General features: G+C 32.7%; 3 protein-coding genes across 3 annotated transcripts; 2 read left to right on the top strand and 1 right to left on the bottom strand.

Annotated features, from left to right (window-relative positions):
- Positions 1 to 156: 156 nt before the first annotated feature.
- LOC123694531 (transmembrane protein 170A) lies at positions 157 to 1,543 on the top strand. The gene has a single exon (XM_045639992.1). The coding sequence runs from the start codon at positions 408 to 410 to the stop codon at positions 804 to 806; it is 399 nt and encodes a 132-aa protein (XP_045495948.1). The 5' UTR covers positions 157 to 407; the 3' UTR covers positions 807 to 1,543.
- Positions 1,544 to 1,875: 332 nt separating this feature from the next.
- On the bottom strand, positions 1,876 to 6,054 carry LOC123694493 (centrosomal protein of 135 kDa). The gene is made up of 2 exons (XM_045639943.1): positions 2,804 to 6,054; positions 1,876 to 2,195 (listed from the first exon to the last, which is right to left on the bottom strand). The coding sequence occupies exons 1-2, from the start codon at positions 5,927 to 5,929 to the stop codon at positions 2,055 to 2,057; spliced, it is 3,267 nt and encodes a 1,088-aa protein (XP_045495899.1). The 5' UTR covers positions 5,930 to 6,054; the 3' UTR covers positions 1,876 to 2,054.
- A 971-nt stretch (positions 6,055 to 7,025) lies between these two features.
- Positions 7,026 to 21,269, top strand: LOC123694505 (RAB11-binding protein RELCH-like). Its single transcript, XM_045639959.1, has 16 exons — positions 7,026 to 7,455; positions 7,647 to 7,817; positions 7,916 to 8,076; positions 8,741 to 8,965; positions 9,915 to 10,228; positions 12,433 to 12,627; positions 13,030 to 13,192; positions 13,447 to 13,612; positions 13,842 to 14,213; positions 14,538 to 14,883; positions 15,473 to 15,757; positions 17,656 to 17,774; positions 18,506 to 18,662; positions 19,760 to 19,974; positions 20,307 to 20,433; positions 20,718 to 21,269. The coding sequence occupies exons 1-16, from the start codon at positions 7,227 to 7,229 to the stop codon at positions 20,935 to 20,937; spliced, it is 3,465 nt and encodes a 1,154-aa protein (XP_045495915.1). The 5' UTR covers positions 7,026 to 7,226; the 3' UTR covers positions 20,938 to 21,269.
- Positions 21,270 to 21,615: the final 346 nt, after the last annotated feature.

The raw sequence follows: 21,615 nt of genomic DNA, 5'->3' as shown, positions 1-21,615 counted from the left end.
AGAAAAATAATAAAAAAGAAATTATTGTGAATGTATAAAATATGTGCCGAGAGTCTGGATTTATTATCTATCGAATACTGCGTTAACTGCGTTAATCTATCAAACTTGACATAATGAAATATGTCAAAGCAAACAAAAACAAAATGTCAGAACCTACGAATATCGAGTTGTAGATTTTTTCGAATAGCAAGTTTTCATTGTATTTATTATTAATAATTTAGTATTCTTATCATATAAAAATGAACAGTCTTTCCGATAAGTACAGGTCTTATAATTTTGCAGCGACATTTTCGAATAAAGTGCGAGTGTTAAAGTCTTTGATCAACGCATAATAATAATTGATAAGATTATTTAGTGATCAGAACAGCTACCCCGATGCCTTTATGCATCAGACTCTATGAGACAACATGTATGACATGTTGTCAGAATTCAGTGTATCGGAATTCGATTCATTTGTCGATATACTAAAATTGACTCCTGTTGACCCTTTAGATACATTTGGTGAGATGTGGTATCCAGTGTTTCTATGGTCTCTGTGCTCCTCAGTGTTTGTGCATACTTGTGCTGCACTAGTTGCGTTCGGAACACTAAGAAAGCATAAATACGGCAAGTTTTTCCCGGTACTCCTTATTGTAATGGGTGTTATGAGTCCAGTGACTTCTGGTGTAGCAAGCAGTGCAGCTATAGCCTTCATATATCGAGCCGCCAATTTAACAATGCCACCGATACATGCAATGATATGGGGGATAGGACAGACTGTCCTAGGAGCAGGAATTGGTTTTACAAGGATTTTAGCTACATTGTAAAAAAACAAAATGAATCAATGTATGTGTAAAGTTATGTCAATTATGATAGAATAAATCTTTATAAATGGGGAATGGTGCTAAAATGTATGTTTTTAGTGTCTAGATTATATTCAGCTTTGGTGTGGTAATACTCATTAATTTACCAATATTAGTCAAAATATAAATATATGTATAGTTGTGCTTGTATTGTATAAGTAATCAAATTTTATAAAATGTATTAATTATCTACTTAGCAACTGAAATGACAATCTTAATTATTCACAACAGCATTCATAATAAGGGTGTCTGTTGTAATTATTCTATAGAATAATAATGTCAGGACCTCTGTGCATAATGTAGTTTTTGTAACTAAGCATTCCATTACTCGAAATTCTTGTTCCTTTATGGTTCACCATATTAGATGTGATTTCCCACCGACATACCAAAATTTTTAAATTATTTTAACTAAATTATTTAAATTAAAAAACCATTTTTGGTAAACATATTGTAAAATTGACATTTCGATAATAGTTGATTTGTACTTAAGTCACTTATTGGTCCAGTAAGTATATTGTACATAAATTAGACACTATCATTTTCTACAGTTTTCAAAGCCATGTGTTTTATAAAATATAATGTATTGATATAATGTAGTTGTAGTGGTAGTTGTTCTTATTTGTATAAAATGTAACTGTAAAAAATGTAATGTATGGACTTCTTTGATATATGAGCAAAATAAATAATCTGTTTTGTAAATATTTGCTTTGTTCCTTTTTCACTTAATCCTTGTTCACAAACATTTGTAATTTTTCTCAATGACAAAAAAGTAAAGGTTATCAAATTATCTGCATCTCATCTTTTAAAGTTTAAACAATCATAATAGTTGCTGAATATACTTGTATAATTTCTGTCAAGGTCTTAACACCAAACATATATCTACCAAAAAAAAAACATAATTACAATTAGTAAGGTTGCAATAGTAAGCAGAAAAAATAAAAGTTTACAAGTTAACATTTAAACTTTATTAAAATTAAATAACATCCTAATTAAGTAACACATTATTTTCAAATTTCATCTCTGACTCATCTATAATATAAAAATGAATCCCAAAATGTGTTGGTAAGCGCATAACTTGAGAACAGCTTAACTGATTTCGTTAATTCTTTTTTTATAATATTCGAAGTTCGAGGGTGGTTCTTATGTAGTGAAAACATGAATATGTACCACAGGCGAAGCCGGGGCAGACCGCTAGTAATTTATAAAAGTTTATTACAAAGTGCTTCCATGTGTATAATGTGACCTTGTACGCAATTCATGTGATCGTCCACTGTCATCATCTTCATTACTTTCCTCATGGATTGTTTCATCAAGTAAAAGCGGTAATTCCAACTCCTCTCTTGTAAAACGATTCTGAAAAGAGACAGTAATTTTTTTTTATTGTATTTTTTTTACTACAACATTTGTATCATAACTATGACTTGGAATCAGGTCTATTCACTGTCCTAAACCACAATAAAATTTACATTTAACAAATTTGCAAATTCTACTTATATTATAATTTATATTATTATACATATTACAAATTCAATTCTATGTGAAATTTGGTACATAGATACATTAAATACTAGATTTCCGCCCGCGGTTTCGCCCGCGTTTGCAAAGGAAAACCCGCATAGTTCCCGTTCCCGTGGGATTTCCGGGATAAAAACTATCCTATGTGTTAATCCAAGTTACCCTCTATATGTGTGCTAAATTTCATTGTAATCGGTTCAGTAGTTTTTACGTGAAAGAGTAACAAACATCCATACAAACTTTCGCATTTATAATAGGTATTAAGTAGGATAGTCTGGTTATGCACATAAACTTTTTTACCACCACACAAGTAAAACTGTGAGCTCCAGTACAAAATATATTATGTGGATTATTGCAATATGTTCAAAGGGAATTTTAAATAATTGTATAGCAATACCCACATAATAATAATTTTTAGTTGCTTAAAATGTTTATGAAAAACTCACCTCAACCAAATCTGATTCTCTTCTACTATATGTGCTCATTCGTTCCTGCAATGATTTGGTTTCAGATGTAGCATCCTGTAATGCTAATTTTAATTCTATGATTTCTCTCCTTGCATTTGATAAAAGGTTTTCAGTTGTTGAGATCTTCTCAATTAAGTCCTTCTTTTCTTCCTCCAATTTTAATTTGGAATTTGACAAAGATTTTATTCTATTCTCATATAGTTTTAATTCTGAGTCTACATTACTAAGTGTGCCCTGTTTTTGATCACTTTGTAAGTTTTTACACATTTTCTTAAGATATTGTACATTTTGTTCTAGAACAACTTTTTCTTCTGATATCAATCTTACTTCATTTTGTAATGCATTTATCTTACAGGTCATTGAAGCAATTCGAGCAGACTGAGTCTCTATAATTCTATCTTTATCTAAGACCTTTTCTTCTAAGCTTTGTATCTTTGAAATGTATGATTGAAGTTGCAATGATTTTGAGGCTGACTCACTTTCAAGGGAATGATTTGTGTTCTCTAAAATATTGGCTTCCACAGACAAACTTGCAAATTGCTCCAACATATCTGATCTATCTGCTTCTTTTTGAGACAGAAGTTCTTCTATCCTTCTAATTTCTGCAACATAATGTTGTAACTGTTGTTTGAGACTGTCCACTTCTCTTCTAGATTTGTCTAATTCAATTTTGGTCAGTTTTAATTCCCCATTAGCATCAGCCAAACTATTCTGTAGATGTTTATTTTCTATTACAGCTGTATCATATTGCTGAGTTAATCTCAATATTTCTCCATTTAAAAATGCCATTTGTGATTCATAATCGGAAATTTTGTGTTCTGATACTTTGTTAACATTTAATTTTCTCTTAAGGTCTGATATTTCATTCTCCAGCTTGCTAATGTCAAACAACTGAGATTTAAGTTTTTGTTCTAGCATACTCGTATTTTCTGCCTTTTGATCTAATTCTAAAACTAATTTATCTCTTTCCCTGTCAATCATTTTTATATTTTCTATTAAATTAGATTTGTCATTCTTCAGTACTGATATTTCTGTTTGATAGTCTTTACATTTTTTCTCTAAGCCATCAATAGTATCTTTTGCCAAACTTAACTTCTTTTGTGTACATAATAATTCATTTTGTGATTCTGTAGTGCTTCTTTCTGTTTCTTGTTGAATGTTTCTTATTTGACTGGCTAGTGTTTTTTCTTTTATCAATTCACTTTGTAGTTTTCTTAATTGGTCTTTCAACATATTGCACTCATCACGCAGTCTATCAGCAGAAGCTCTTCCAGTTCTGTTTGTCACTTTATAAGAACAATTTTCCTCTTCTAATTGTTCAATTTGAGACTGTTTAAATGCTAAATCTCTTTTGAGTTTATCACATGAATCCAGAGCATCTTTATATCGAATATTGTGCTCTTGATTATCTCTTCTTAGTGAGTCTATTTCTCTTATAAGTGAGTCAATCTTTTTTTTTAATTTATTATTTTCGTCGTGAAGGTAGGTGCTCTTATCATAATTTTCTGTTCTGCTTGTCTTATATTGACTAAGTTGCTGGCTTAGTGATATATTTTCTTTAGACAATTCTGCATTTTCAATATTTAATTGTCTAACTATATCTTTATAATTATTTTTGTTGCCATCTTCTTTAAAGATTGCATTTTTTCTTAAATCCTCATTTTCTTTTTTCAGCATCAACATTTTTTGTTCACTTTCACATAATTTTAAATGTAAGTCTTTTATGAAAGCATTTTCGGATGGTGAATTTGGATTTGAGATCTTCTCATTGCTTTTAAAATGTTTATTGAATAAATTCATGGCCTCATTTAATTTATCTTGAACATCATATATGTATCTTTCATATTTTTTTCTTTCATCCTCAAGTAGTTTTTGCAAATCAGTTTTTGCTAGGCATCTTGAAGTAGACATGTCATACTCACAATTATTGATTAGTTTATTTTGTTGAATCTTGTTTGTTTGAGATAAAGTAAAAATTTTATCTTGTAGGCTTCTATTTAATTCTACAAGGTCCTGAATTTCTTTTAAGAAAGCAGCCTTTTGATTGTCATGTGTTTGTGCTGAAGTTTGGTTTATGTTGTTTTTTGGAGACTGATCTCGTAAGTTTATTTCCGATAAATCCCTTTCTAATTTTGAGTTCTTTAAAACCAAATTTTCAATTTTATTTTGTAATGTATTAATTTCATTCATTGTAGCAGCAAGTCTTTTATTGCAGTCATCTTCAACTTTTAAAGCCAATGTGTCCATTTTTTTCAATTCATCTTTTAAACCTTTATTTTTGTCAGCAAGATCAAGAGCTCTAAGCATAGCTTCATGTTGTTTTTCTAGACTTTTTTCTAGTTCAACTCTAAATTGCTCATTAGACTTTTCTAACTCCTTAACTTGTTTCATTAAATTATGTATTTTGTTCTCAGGTTTATCGGTATAAAAATCTTTTGAAATTGCAGAGATTGGCCTTCCACCTTCTAATAAAATAGTGAGTCTTATAATTTCATTATCCCTATGGTCCACTTGATTTTTTAGTAAGATAATTTCATCACTATAACTTTCAATTTTCTCTTGTAAAGCATGAATTGTTCTTGATAGTTCTGCATTATCTTTCCCTGAATAGTCATTTTTATCATTACATATACAGATTTTTGAAACGCCAGTGTTATCCCCAGCATCCTTCCTCTTACTCCGATTGCGGCTGCTTAGTGTTTCAGCACATAATCCTCTAAGGCTTAAATCCCTGACGTCATGTTGCAATTTACTTATCAAGTTTTCTTTTTTCATTAAATCTTCGGATAGTGATTTAATTTTCCTTTGACTGTCTTTCACTAGTCTTAAATGTTCTTCTTTTTGTTGAATAATATCGCGATGTAATTGATTATTTTCTTGAATTAATTTAGCATTATCACACTTGTACGGTTCTAATTCGATCATTAAATTATCTCTCTGTAGCAAAGCTTCTTTGGATAGATCCATATAATGTTGTAAACTTCGAGTAGTCTGCAACAAGTCAGCTAAAATACATTCTACTAAGCTTATAGCTTCAACAGGTAAATTGTTGTTGTATCCAAGCTCCTCCAGTTTTCTTTTTAAACAGAAATAATTCTCCCCCATTTTGCTTCTTCTATTCAAAATCAGCGAAACTAAACATAAAACTGATTTTTATTTTTAAGAATAATTTTATTACAAAGAAGAAAATTAAATATAATTTGTGTTTTGTTTACATCCTAGCTTTTGGTAGGTACATAAGCAATCAAATTGAAATTTGCCTAGTGTCAACTGTCAACTGCCAAATCTCTAATGTCTCACCACACAGAGTAAATAAACAAATATAGACAATATAATTTGAGTCTACTGTCTACGGCTGTGGTCTACGGCAACCAACTTTTTTAATGGTGGATTTTTATATTTATTTATTGTGTTTTTCATAATGCACGGATAACACAGAACCGTTAGTAGAGAAATAACTTAAAATTAATGTTAGTAAATTAGATCTAAGTTAGGTTTAGCCCACATGACACTCTACGCGTACATGCACATGTCGTTTCGACGAATGTACCTAAGCACAAAGTGCTCCATGATGGGCGCACTGATGCAGATGTCCTCTGTCCTCAGCAATGGCCTTCAATATTGTTGTAATTTAATACAATCACTCGAACACGTAGGCCATTAATTGAAGCGAATAACGAACAGTGCACTCGTTACACCATTAATTTTCAGACCGGTTTGCTGAGGACAAACCAACGATTATTAAACTTAATTGTTTGAGTTATATTGTAAATTAAACACATTTATTTTGGTATAGTTTCATCCACAGTTTCATCAGAGCCTCATTTTATGAACCCTATAAACGGGTCAGGGGCCACTTCCCACCTTTACGGGTCATGATGGTAAACGGGAGTAACTCGATAACTTTATTTCACCATAGGCCTGTGCCAATAGGCCCAACAAGGGCCCAACCACAGGCCCAACTTGTCGCTTTTCACAGTGGACTTTTTTCGTGGCAAGTATCCTACATCACAGAGCAAGTAATATAGTATAGTCCTACACTTGTCCTACATTAATAATAATTAACAATCAAAGTATTTTGTCATGTGTCCCTTGCAATTAAATCTTTAAAAAAATTGCAAAAATTGTACCTATCTCTAATGTCATCTCATATGACATGTAGAATATGTCAAATTTACATTGTCATGTCATGTCACTTTTCTATAGATATGGAAACAACAAAATATAGAAAATAAACACGAAAATTTGGATAAAATACGGATTTCAAATTACTTGTTATGATCACAATCAGCTGTAACTTAGATAATAACCATTTTAATGTTTGTATTTAAAATTGTCATAGTCAAACTTCATACATGTATCTTTGATGATATAATTTCCGTAATATTGTAAAAGTGTAAAAATGAATCCGTATAAGGATTTAGAAGAAAGTTCTTTTGCTGCCGCACCCCATCTAAATTATGAAGATATTGCAACAAAGTTGTTAAAGGATCATTTCTTTTTGACGGCTCTCGAACTTCATACAGAATTGGTCGAGAGTGGCAAAGAACTTCCGCAATTGAGAGAATTTTTTTCTAACCCCGGCAACTTCGAGCAACATGTTTCTAGAGCATCTGAGATGAGTTCTATGCGTAAGTTTTTATATTTTGGAGCACTGAATAGAAATGTAAACCTTTGATACTTTTTTATTATTAGAATGTTTCTAATTTCTATCAATTATGCAATTTTAAAATACAATATTTAATGAAAGAATTAATATTGTCTGTTACTTGTCTACCGCTCAAAGTTTGAGAATGTTTAAAATAAGAAATTCTCGTTTTAGATCGTACACCCAGCATAGCCACCCTAGATTCGTTAGACACTGCTAGATATTCTGAAGATGGTGGCGGTGATCGCCTCGGGAGTGGTGGAGACATAGCGGTACTGGAGTTTGAGTTGAGAAAAGCTAAAGAAACAATCAATTCTTTGAGAGCCAATTTGACCCAATTTGCTGGTAAGAAAACAAAATATATTTTTACAAGTTTTTTTGAACAACATTTATTATGTTACAATTCAAAAGGGTTTTGAAAAAATGTGTTTATGATTTTACAGATGGTGAATCAACTTTAGATAAAAATGTAAAAAATAATTTTAATCAGAAATCATTGAAACCACATGAAAAGCGAGCCCTTAATTTTTTGATAAATGAATACTTACTTTTACAAGATTATAAACTCACAAGTATTACATTCTCAGATGAAAATCCAGAACAGGTAAATTGATAATTTTTATGCTTTGAAGTGAACATCAACATTAACTTTGTAATCCTCTTGGCATGGAGATAATTTTATGTATTTGCCTTTGTAAGTTAATGACTAATGAGTATCTATACATATAATAAATCTGTAGAAGGGTCAATTCTGTACATTGAAAATATTGAAAAAATAAATAGCAGGGGGTGTTACTGGATCGATACCAAGCCCAAATATGTGATTAAAAAATTTTTTGTCTGTCTGTCTGTCTGTCTGTCTGTCTGTCTGTCTGTCTGTCTGTATGTTCAGGCATCACGTGAAAACTAACGGTTCGATTTCGATGAAACTTGGTATAATTATACCTTATTATCCTGGGCATAAAATAGGATACTTTTTATCCCGGAAAAATACGTAGAAAAAAAATAAAACTTAATTTTTCTTAATTTTTCCGCGCGGACGGAGTCGTGGGCGGAAGCTAGTTATTAATAATGTTCTTACTTTCTTCCAAAATGTTTGAGGTTAATTTGAGAATATTGAAATAACTAATAAGAAACAAATTAAGGAAAACAAAATTTTTAAGCAAGCAAGTCTGGTAGATGCCACTTAAATGTTCTTTTTGTGATGTATGAAATCAGTTCTCATGTCTTTCATTGTATATTTTTTATTTCAAAACAACATTTATTAGGAATTTGAAGACTGGGACGATGTAGGATTGAACATGCCACGGCCCTCAGGGTTAATATCATTGTTCAGAGGCAGTACAACTGCTGTGAATGTTCCAAAATATGATGTGGCTACACAATATGATAGTGATTATTGGTCAGATGCTGAATGCCAAACAGATTTGGACGAGAATGTCTGTGTGAGCTGTCAAACGACCATAGATAATGATTCTGATTGGAACCATGAGGTAATTTTTTGTATTCTTTCTTTATTAAGAACTATTGAAGAATATGGATACAACAAAATATGTAGATAGTGATTAATTTAAAGACTTATTGAGCACTTAGTTATGTTATTCTATTATTTAAAGTATATATAACTGTCCATTATATTATCTTCATTACAATTTACAATATATTATATAATATTAAATATAAATTTCAACTTACAGTAATTGAGTATTTCTCATTTTTTGTACTTAACGACAATGTTGTAAAAGGTAACTTAAACTTTTTAACTGGTGTCAATGATTTGATAGTTTCCATGTGACATAACACTTTGTATTCTTTGTTCTCATCTATTTCAATGTAGCCTTGAAATATTGGTATATTTCCCTCTGTATAGTTTTTTTGTTCTAAATACTCATTATCCGGGTCATGATCATCATTAAGATTGACAAGTAAAAATTGACAGTTACTTTATTCAACCCTCTTTTACCAGTTTCGAGCAAAATACATTGGTTACTCTCTATGTAATTTATATGCGGTTCATTTTTTAGATTTTGTAAGTGCGATTGGTTTTGCCATTCAGAATACATCGTTATCTCGTCCATTACATCAGATTAAGTTGTATTTAGATTCAATTTAGCATCTTCTGAATCACTACTTAATAAGTCTTCAAGGGTGTTATAGTCTGATGATGAATCATTTAATGACATAGAAAACTCTGAGTTAGATTCTCTTGATTCCGTCCATAAGAACGCCTTTCCATAGGTTTTATAACATTTGCTGCATCGACCTTTGGTTTTTTTGGAAGGATCTCCCTTCATGTGGGGCCTGTTTCTGGCCACCTGAAGTAATTGGGGTGTTGATGGACCGGGAGCTGGGAGTGAATAATTTTACTGATGATTTATATTTAAAAATACATATTAATATTTAAAAATATTACTTATAATTAATATCAATGCACTTTTACAGATACTTATCCAAGCTGAGGAAATAAATCTACTGAAACAGAAAATTATTGCCCTAGAAACAGAGAAGTTAAATTTCCAAAAGCTATATGACGCTGCTATTGTCAGCCTCAACTCATTAACTAGTCCAGTGTCAGAGAAACAAGTTCTAGAACTACAAATCCCTAGTGATAAATTAAATGCAGTACAAACAAGGCTTGAACATCAATTAGAGAAACCAATCACTTGTACGGCGGCGGAAAATCACTATGGAAGTAGTAATTCCACTCATAGTGCTACTCCTGATCAATTTGAAATGATAGAAAGTGAGAAACATATGTAAGTAAAATACATATTAACCCTCTGTCACTCATAAGCTTGAAGATATTTCGTTTTTTCGGATTTGACTTAAAAATAAAAAAATAAAATACACGTGTTTTTGGAATTTTGATTTATTTTAATATTTATCAAGAAAATTACAAAAATAGGGAGTGTTGTCTAGGAGCAACACTGAGATAAAAGGTCAAATAAAAGGTACAATTCTGCAGCCAATATTAAGAGAGATGAAAGTTTCTAAATCAATTTTTGGTTTTTAAAGCTACCCCACATTTTTCACAGACGTTGTGAGTAAATCCATTACACTTCAGTAACTTACATCTAATTTTTTTATCAGACCATTGTGGCCAGTGGCCAATCTGGTCTTGCCGAACTACTTTAGGTGGCACATGCTGAGCCGGGTCTTTTTTTTTGCTTGAATCTCAGTCTCCAAAGACCGACGAGTAGATACACTAGGTTTGAAACCCATTTTACAAAGTGTCACACCAACTTCCAAGCGAAAGTCTGCCGACGATAATGTCTTGATGGGGTAGTTTAAAGTTTTTGACCTTAGTAACCCTTTTGTACAGAAGCCACGAATTTACCATCGTAAGATCCAGGTAATGATAAAACAGACGCATTGGCCATCTTTTACTTCGCAAGCGAATCTTATAGATACCCATGAGGCTGTCAAGGAGGTCGGCGCCACCCATATGGCGATTGTACTCTCCTACCACATTGGGACGTTTTATATACACGTGCCTGGCATGGCTTGCTGTATTACAGGTGTTCCTAAGTATGGAACTCCAGTGGTTTGTTACTCGAGGTAATGGCACAAGAGACATTATATACACCACACCCATGAATTGCCTGACGTCTTCCTCAGACAACCGAAAAGTGCTATTCGGATCTTTCTGCACTTGATATAAATTAGTCTCCTCAGAATTTTTTTTTAATAGTTCCTGTGGAAAGAGGTGTAAAAAGAATTGTATAGGAGTATCCAGTACTAGAAGATCAGGACCCAGAGTCTTGTTTCCTGTGAATCTGAGCTGTTCTTCATTCAATTCTAGGTTCTTCTTTTTCCAGCGTAAGTTTAGTTTTGCTGGCTTCTCACGTGATTTCTTTGCCTGAGGGGGTCCATCAGAAGTATCGCAAGATGGTGCGCTTTCTAACTCAACTGAATTACTTTCATGATCGGTCTATTCTGGAGTTCACATCAATATCCTCAAGATTTTCCAAATCTAGTATAAAATCTGGGTCTGCGAGGCTATCGTCATCGTGATCTAAGCCATCGTCACTATCTGCACCATCAAGCAATGCAGAAGCAATGTCTTCATCACAAAGAGAGCGCTTATAAGACATGCTGTAACAAAATAAAAATAATCATAATAAAAGATCAAACAAACAAAACACCTACACTTTTAGCCTGATGTAGCCTGTGGGCAACAAACAATAAATACTAGCAAAACCAAGGAAAATCTTAAAAAATTGTCAAATTTAATATTATATCGTAAAATATAAACACTTACCTGTCCAATTTATAAAAAAAATCGACAAAAACCACTCGTAAAACTATATTTTTTATTTTTCCAATATGCACTCAACCGTCACCTTCCGTTTTCACAAACGAATGCAATATGAATTGTGTTTTGAAGCCAGTAACTCCATCTAGTGATATGCCGTTGTACTTTTCCGGTAGTTCGGACTGTAGACTAGGGCAACAGTGCTTGAAAACGTTTTCAAATTAGATTTACGAATTTTATAGGACTTTGAACGGTATGTTGCTTACAGTCTACATAATGCTACAGAGGGTTAAGTATTTAGTATTGTATTTTTTTTTTCATACATATTTTTTAAACATGATAAGTTGTTATTGTTATTGATACATACATGCTACATTTTGCGGGCAGTGCTGTGAAGTGTGGCTTGCTCTTTGTCTATACATCAAGTAACGACACTTAGCCGTTTTGTAAAAACATGTGTGAAACATATACCTTAAAATCAAATCAGGAACTTTCGAAAGGTAATTAATTTACCAAAAATTATATGCAAAATTATGTTGATGAATACTAGAGTTTTTTAGCTAAACTCTAGTATTCATCAACATAATTTTGTCCTGATTAATTTCAAGTACAATCTACTACACTACAACAAACTATTTTATGCATAATAAATTAATAACATATTTAATATTCAATAACTTCAAATAATGACTTCTTTAATTTCAGCACAAAGAAAGAGGGCTCAAATACAAGTTCAATAGAGCCGGCATTGCTTGATGGTAGTGTAAGAGATTCCCCGCTAAGACGTGGCAGTGTCACCACTCTCGATGATATGCTCAGTATAAATGACGCGGGCGAATGGACGCGGTTACAATATGAATATAATATCGTGGAGAATTCTAAAGAGATGTGGATTGATAGGTAAGCTACTATGAAGATCAATAAATTGCTTGTGATATTTAGGCAAATCAGTCTTTTATTACGCAAACTGTGTAATATTGAATGTAACTGTTTTTAAATACAGAATATATAACTGAAGAAAACTAAGCAGCTATACTTTTAAGTAATTTATGTACAAATTGAACAAACATGTAACATACTATCTTATTTCTAACTAGCGGTCCACCCCGGCTTCGCCCGTGGTACATTTTTACGTTTTCTCTCCATAAGAACCATCCTCGTACTTCAAGAAATGTAATAAAAAAAGAATTAACGAAATCGGTTCAGTTGTTCTCGAGTTATGCGCTTACCAACACATTTTGCGATTCATGTTTATATTATAGATTAAGATTCTTTACACTCATATTCTAATTTATATTTTAGTGGCTTACCAAATAATTTAAAGGAGTCATTACTGACGTGGTGTAATGAAACGTTGGACATGAATGAAGCTCTATCCAATGATTTGTTAACAGAATTAGTGAACAATGATAAGCCTATTCTATTGCCGGCTTTATTACAACTTGTAGCGGATACTTTACCGCGGGTAAGTAAGTTTAATATTATGAAGGTTAGTTTTAAATTTCTTACAGAAATATATATTTGCAAATTAAGAGTGGGTATGCTAAATACTCAAAAAACTTAGCGCTTTAATCATAAATCGAATTATAGTGAGTCCCGTCACAGTATAAATATGAAACAGTATGGTAAAAGAAGTTCCTAATTATACGCTATTTTTTTAAATTGAGCAATTTTTATAATAATCAAGTTTGTCGTAACACTAAACAATTCTTTTTCTAGATCCTGCCACACACATTAGTCGGTAGGAGAAGCGAATCAGCAGCCTTATTATCAGCGGCCATTGTGTTGTTACCGCCAGCTGACGCAAAACGGGCTAAATTATTGCAAACTTTACTTACGCTGTTTAAGAAACCGGACCCGCCTGACGCTAAAATTATATGTGAAGGTAATTTTAGGTTTTAATAGAGATAAATTTAGTACACTTGCGATTTTATTATTTAATTTAAAGTTCAATAGAACAGTAATTTATGTTTTATAAGCATAAATGTTAATATTGTCAACCCCATACAGTAAATTATAACAATTTTTTGTTCAATTATTTTTATGTGATGAAAGTACAAACTTACATATGTACAGAAATATGTTACATATTTAAAGATAAATTTCCATTGCAGCAACATGCCTCATAGTGAAATGGGGGGGTAGTGGCGAAGTTCTATCTTCCATAGCGGAATTGCTAGCTTCCAGGTCGCCAGAACGCAGGATTTTAGCCAGTCAAATATGTCTGGCCATAGCCCCATATGTTCCTATAGAACTATGCACGTCATTACTCCTAAGTTTGGTCGTATTAATGTGTGAATCAAGCGAAATTGAGATTCGAGTGTTGGGTCTAAGAGCGGCTTGTTTAATCTGTCCAACGTCAGAACATAAGTATGGGCAGTTGGAGAATATAATGTTCAACTTCTTGAAGGACCCCGTTGATCGGATTGTGAAGGATACAGTGGGTGTTTTTGTTCCTGTGTTGGCTAGGAGTGCTCTGATGGCTGGTATGTAATTTTTTATGTGTAACTCGAGTTATTTTATTTTTCCGTTTAAATTAATCTTATTTTTTCTCTTTACTTCAATTTTGCAGCAATTTATGTTGAGAAATAAATTAAAAAAAAAAAAAAAATTGGAAATATTTTATCAATCTAATTTGGCCAATAAACCAAAAAATATTTTTTAGTTTATTTTTGCGCGAAAATAAGTAGCGTAAATGCTCTTCTATGACGATCAAATCTACATGAGCAATTTTCATTGTAATTATTCAGTATTATAAAACGCGCCGAAATGTGCAAAGCTTGAACATAAAAATGGTACCATTATTTTAGGTAAATTTTCATCATCTCTGTACAGCCGCATAATATCGAGTCTAGTGAAATCGAGTACAGAAGGCGAATGGAAGACTGTGCTATTATATCTAGAAGTTCTAAAAGTTCTAGTGCTAGCCAAACTGGCGTATGTAATAAATGTTCAAATTGTCAAAGAAATGACCCACAACTGTGATATGGAAATTAACTTACAAGACGTGTTGTTGTGCGAACAAGAGAGTTTTATAGATTTACAGTGCTATATGAGTGACAGTTATGATGCTAAGAATTTGATAGTGGCCATGAATAGCTTGCTGAAGGAGAAACCGGACGTGCGGTGGGCGGAGCTAACTTGGTTCGTGAAAGTGTGAGTATTTTCATTGGTTGTTGTAATTAGTTAATTTTTAACTGTAAAATCATAGAAAATAATATACACTAATGAGAACTGAAGTAGACCTAGGAATATTATCACGACCTAGTATAAAACAAAATCGCTTTCACTGTCCCTATGTCCCTGTGTATGCTTAAATCTTTAAAACTACGCAACGGATTTTGATGCGGTTTTTATAATAGATAGAGTGATTCAAGAGGGTGGTTTTAGTATATAATTTATTAGGTTTTAGACAAAGCGGGCGAAGCCGCGGGCGGTAAGCTAGTTGAATTTTATAAAAAAATGTTTTAAGTCACAACAAATGTCATTTTTCAAATATAGTGAGTCAATCTTTATCAACGATAAATTATAATATAACTAGCTTACCGCCCGCGGCTTCGCCCGCTTTCTCTAAAACGATTTGAGATTTAAACTATCCTATCTCTCAAGTTGGATCGAACTGCACATGGTGTGCGAATTTTATTATAATCGGTTAAGCGGTTTAGGAGTCCATTGAGGACAAACATTGTGACACGAGATTTATATATATTAAGATTTTACAATTAACATTTTTTGTTTCTTTCAGAATTAGGCAAATATTAGAAATAGCGACCACATCCAAAATACTTAATCACTCTGCAATATACGAGCTTCTTATAACTTTATTCAGTAGTTACGTATACAATTTCGGCGTGCATTTCACGACAGAAGTGATGAATCCGATATTCCTGAATATTATTAATGATTTGGAGAATAAATTGGAAAAACTGCACGCAGTTAATGTGGACAGTGTTATTATTGTTGGTATATATTTAGTCACTATTGTGTTTTCTGTGGAAGAGAGCGAGCAGCAGTCGGAATTTTTGCAAAAGTAAGTATTTGTACCTAACTGTTCTTAGGATTTTGTAAAAACGGCCTTATCCATACCACAGAATACATAATAGTAGCTAAACGCTACAGAACGGACACTCTCCGCCTCCCGCCAAAATTAAACACTTACCTCACCCCGCACGATCAGACATAAAATGGTCCATATTTTTCTACAGGGACGATACGCAACGAAGATTGACAACATTAATCAAATTGACTTAAAGTAATTTTATTATTTTGCATTTGTGATTATCGTTTTCCGTAGAAAATGATTAGATATTGTGCTGTTTACGGATGTATTTCATCAGAAAAACGCGAATTTTTTTTACGCTAGTCAAAAATGTGCCAACCATAAAGCGTTAACACACACATTTGCAGTCTCTACAGTGTGACTGTCAAAACGATAATTTTGTATGGAGTTTCCGGGGTGTGTCCATACTATAATATTATAAATGCGAAAGTAACTCTGTCTGTCTGTCTGTTACTCAATCACGCCTAAACTACTGAACCAATTTTCATGAAAGGAGAATGCCCATGAAAGTATGAACCACAGTATAGTGTTGCGTCAATGCCGGAGTGGTTTTGGAGGGTTCTTCGATATTCAAAAGATTTTTACCAATTGATTTTTTTGTGATAAAAACAGGGGTTTTCAAGATATTGAGAAAAATGTGAAATAACCTCAAAACTTAAATAACCCCGATTTAGTTAGGTTTATCTGTTATTTAGGTAGTATTTTATCGTCCGAAGATTATTTTTCGTTCAACATATTTAATCTATGCGTAGAGCTTATGCTTTCAGACAAAGTCTACCTGTTCATCGTCTAGTGTAGCACCAGAAATCTTCCGGGACGGATTTCAAGAAAACCTAAATATATATGTATTTAAAAAATGCCAATAGAGTTTTTATTCGGTTTACATGTTGTTGTTGTTGTTTGAATCATTTTTTCACTACATATTCGAAGAAAGATAAAAATAAGAAATAACTGGTTACCTACCAAGCTATATATGTCATAATAATATTTTTTTTATATATATTTCTATTATTTTACTTCACTATCTATGTTAAAACAACCTACAGTGTATAAACAATACCTTAAAAAGTGATTTTATGTTAATTGATTTTTTTGTAATTCAATGTAAACAATAATTGACATTAATACATTTAGCTATTTACCATAGTAAATGTCATAATAGTTACCGCTTGGTTACCGTGGTAACCGGTAATGGATACTAAATCTATGGTAACGGATCTAAACAATTACATGTCTTATTAGATTTTACAAAACATTCTCTGATCAAAATATATTTTCCGATAGTAAGAAGGCCTCTAAATTGCCGAGATTTTTTTTAAAAGTATTGTTATCTTGATACATGAGAAATTCCTGTACCAAAAATGTGAACGGTAATGGACACTAAATCTATAATAACGGATCTAAACAATTACATGTCTTATTAGATTTTACAAAACATTCCCTGTTCAAAATATATTTTCCGATGGTAAGAAGGCCTCTAAATTGCCGAGATTTTTTTAATAGTATTGTTGTCTTGATGCATGAGAAAAACCAGTACCAAAAATGGGCATTCTCCTTTGGTATGGAGATATTTTGATACCCGAGAAAGGACATAGGCTAATTTTACCCGGGAAATATGATAGGTTTTATCCCGGAAATCCCACGGGAACGGGAACTATGCGGGTTTTTCTTTTACTGCGCGGGCGAATCTGCGGGTGGAAAGCTAGTACTTCATATAGGCTTCGATATGGTATGGTAATATCCAATTAGTATGGTAAGGAAGGTTCTGAGAAACAACAACTTTTCACCTTTAAAAGCAAAAAATATAATGTAATTTACAGGTGTATGAAATATAAATAGTACATAACCTTGATACTTTTATCTTTCAGGTGGGTTATGTACAGTAGTATAAGAAGTCTTCCAAGTAAAATAATATCTATACCACTCAAGTGGCTTGCAAAGCATAGACCTGATGCCCTAGATTTCTACTTACAATGTCTTAGAGAATGTAAGTACCATTTCTAATGTATATGTTACAGTCAAAACCCTGAACCAGTCAATAACGTTATTGACCGGTAAAATCAGTTAATAAGGATATTGACTAAGGGCGTCGGTTAATATCCTTATTAACTGATTTTACCGGTCAATAACGTTATTGACTGATTCAGGGTTTTGACTGTAACATATACACTCCAAAACAATTAATGGTAAGGTTTTTTCACTTATTCAACACAGAGATTAGATACATATTATAATCGTAAATTTGCCTAATGTTACCACTTATCCACTACTATTTATATACACAAATATGCACTAATAAAAATATATTAGTGCATATTTATTTAAACAAGTCTGTTTTTATTTTTTATAAAAACTCTCCTATTATTTTACTTCACAAATAAACAATAAAGCATTGTTAATGTGCATAGAAACATATGTTACGTCCCGGCCTTAACAGCAAACTGCTGACTACGCCGTTCGCATGGGAACGGAATGCGAGCGTGGTTTTGCTGTGTTAACTTTTAAGACTTCTTTAGAATAATTATTAAAAATGTATAATGATTCTTTAACCCCGGTATGCATCATGCAGACATGGTTGTAAAGTCTCATTCTAATTATTAAATAAAATTTATTTTATAGTTGATAAAGTAATTTTTTTTGGGTCTCCGGCTGTGGGAAATGTAATTCATTAATAAATAGTTTTAAGTTTATAAATATTCATTTGCCTTCATATTCTAGTTTCAGCCAGTAGCTGCGACTCTACCAGCGGCAGTACAATACGGGTGTACATAGCTAACTTGATCACAGAGCTACTGAACATAGCGCAAGTGAGCGATGAATGCATAGAACGGCATTTACTGCCGGCTGTTACTGCTCTGCTCTATGATGATGATGTGTGAGTGTTGTGTGACTTTATCGCTCTAGCTTGTGTAGAGCTATCAAATTCATAATACAGTGCAACCTCGATATAACAAATCGGAAGGGAACAAATAAATATTCGTTATACCAAGTAATTCGTTGAACTGAGGTTCGTTATGTTGAGGTGAGGTTGGTCTAAAATTCGTTATATAGAGATATTTTACGTTTCTGATCCATTTCGACTTGAATCTTTAACAATAGTGACGAGCAGCAGTGTTTACATTACTTTCCGATTTAAATTAAACAAAAATGATCGTTTTACGAACAAAAGCATGTCGAAACCTGTCGCGACATGAATCACACACTATGAGATTAAGAATCATTACATTGATTGGAACTTTATATAAAGGTTTTGGGTTGACGAAATTCGTTAATCAGAGGTATCTATACTTTTCTTGCTAGTTAAAAATTCGTTATAAAGAGGTTGTTCGCAAAAAATGTTCGTAATGTAAAGGGATATTTTATATTGACTCTTATGGACAATTCACGGGGATTACGAAAAATTTGTTAAATCAAGGAAATCGTTATATTGAGGTACGTTATATTAAGGTTGCACTGTACATGACTATCGGTCTAGCTTTTGTAGAGATATCAAATACATGAGACTCTAGCTCTACCTTGTGTAGAGCTATCAAATATATGTAGAGTTACTAGTTCCAATGTTGTAAGCATCCGGTCTGACCTATTCTATGACGTCGGCGTTTTTTTGTGCCTCTATTGCACTCTACCTTGTGTTATTGTTACGTAGAGATACAGGTCTCAAGAAGGTAACAAAAGGCCTTCACTATGCTCAACATCTTTATACACATGTATTTTTCAGTCTATTACTTTTTTTTAACGTTAATAGTTTAGTCCAGTAGCTAACCGCATAAGTCATCTGCATACAAACAAAACGTTGGATTATTACCGACTAACATCCCGCTACCAACGCATTGCTTTAGAGTTTAGACGGACATGACATGCGTGTGCGATACCGCAAAACATGACTATTGACTACCCTAATCAATAATATACAATGACAATCTTTCATATTATAAAAAATATCTCTAATCTAATCGATTTTAATATTCCCAGCTCTGTCCGCGAAGCAGCAATATCAGCGTGGGGCAGTGTAACACGAACATGCGTGGTTCGAGCGCAAAGCACATCACTCCAAACAGTTTGTTGGCCGCCATTCGAAGAGCTATTGAAATCACGCCCTCTGACGGGCAAAGAAGGCGCGAAAGCTGCTGAAGCGCTTACTTTATTAGTCCTGCCGACGGTGGAAAGCCATGCTGTGTCTGAGAAAGGTTTGTTTACTATTAAATGGTCTAAAGGCTTGTAGAATCTCAGGTATAGTTTATTTACTTGCTTTGTTTGAGAGAATTTTGCACATTTGTTCAAAAAATGTTTGCGTTTTCAATTAATGATTTTTTTATTAGCATGAAAAGCTCGGTCAGAATATATTCATTGTTGAAATAAAAACTACCAAGACTCTTAATTAAATGTCAAGATTCATTAATACAACCCATTTAATGTAATAATAAATAAATAATTTGTGTTTAAAAACTATTTAAAGGATATTTTATAAACTGTATGTCATATTCTATGTAATATAGTTATCACTTCTATTTAATTACAGCGGTATCATTGCTATGTCTGTTATGCCACCGGCAATTATCGTCTGAACTAGTGGCTGCACTAACACCAGGCTTACAGCTGGCAACACACCACTGCAGCCACCATCCGGCATTGTTGCCAGCTTTACGGTAAGTTATGTGTATTTTTTATTGAGATTTTACAATACAATTGTGCAGTATAGTACAGTATAATATTCAGTGCACCTGCGTTCGTTTATTTGTGGTAAATTTGTCAGCGAGTATAGAAATATTTTTTTAAATGTTTTATTCATCGCTTAGTATTCATCACAGATCAACTAAAAATTGTAATAATACATTGTATCTGTACATAATACAGCTACTACAATATGAAGTATTATATTATTATCTACAACTCAAACTCAATACCTAACACTAATCTATTAACTTTCCAGAAAACTAGAAGAAAGCGTTCAATCCCCATCCCTCACACAATACAAGCCGGCCATCGAAGCGCTACTCCACGTGATCACAAACGAAACGCCAAGAGTCCCTTCACCAAAACCAGCCACGAACTTACAAGCGGCACAAGAAGTTGGCCGCCGGGTCACACAGATGTTCCAACATTCGAAGACTAACATGAACCTACAGAATATATTCAAAAAGAAAACATAGTAGCAACATATATAATAAATAAATAAATTACATTCAACTGTCACAAAAAATGTCAATAAAAAATATCGAACCTACTTGGTACTTAATAAAAAAAAAAAAAAATATTGTAAAAAACACTGACCATAGTATTACACGGATCTTTTGGCACTAAGATAATACATTCAGGGGGGTGTGCGAATGAAACAAGGTTTGCTGGTGAAAAAACATGTAATATTTTCAGATAATTTATTAGGAATGACCTGTTATTGTGATCTTCTAATTTTTTCTGTATGTAAAATATACCCAGTGACAATCTTGAGTTCTGACAGTTTAATCATTTGGGCTACAAAGCGCGCCTATAGTCGAGCCAATTTAATAGGCAACATTTGACGTCTATCAATTTTATCTTCGAAGAGAGGTAACCTGCTTAAAAACATCGATTAAAGTGAATTAATCGATAAGGATTTGAAACATTTGTCAATCGAATTTATTAATTTATGATAATTTTTATTCACAAGTAATCAATGCATTCGATTCTAGATGTCAGATTTCGATTTTTAGAGTAACGTCTCTGGTATTTAAAAAGAAAAAAGGTTTATTGACACAAAATTGTAGCGACGTCAGTTGTTCAATTCAGAAATTGTTTATTATGTTTAGAATGATTTATCAGTAAAATGAAACCTTAAAATTACTTGTATC

This window comes from Colias croceus, chromosome 9, assembly GCF_905220415.1.
Source record: "Colias croceus chromosome 9, ilColCroc2.1".
Taxonomy (NCBI): Eukaryota; Metazoa; Arthropoda; class Insecta; order Lepidoptera; family Pieridae; genus Colias; species Colias croceus.
Note: the sequence above shows the minus strand (reverse complement) of the source record. Positions and strands in the feature narration are given on the sequence as shown.

Coding starts and splice junctions, on each gene's coding strand:
- LOC123694531 (XM_045639992.1), top strand. CDS start 408: ATGTATGACATGTTGTCAGAATTCAGTGTATCGGAATTCGATTCATTT.
- LOC123694493 (XM_045639943.1), bottom strand. CDS start 5,929: ATGGGGGAGAATTATTTCTGTTTAAAAAGAAAACTGGAGGAGCTTGGA. Junction 2,196..2,803: donor GAGAATCAGATTTGGTTGAG/GTGAGTTTTTCA, acceptor GTCTCTTTTCAG/AATCGTTTTACAAGAGAGGA.
- LOC123694505 (XM_045639959.1), top strand. CDS start 7,227: ATGAATCCGTATAAGGATTTAGAAGAAAGTTCTTTTGCTGCCGCACCC. Junction 14,214..14,537: donor TAGGAGTGCTCTGATGGCTG/GTATGTAATTTT, acceptor CCATTATTTTAG/GTAAATTTTCATCATCTCTG. Junction 20,434..20,717: donor GCATTGTTGCCAGCTTTACG/GTAAGTTATGTG, acceptor TTAACTTTCCAG/AAAACTAGAAGAAAGCGTTC.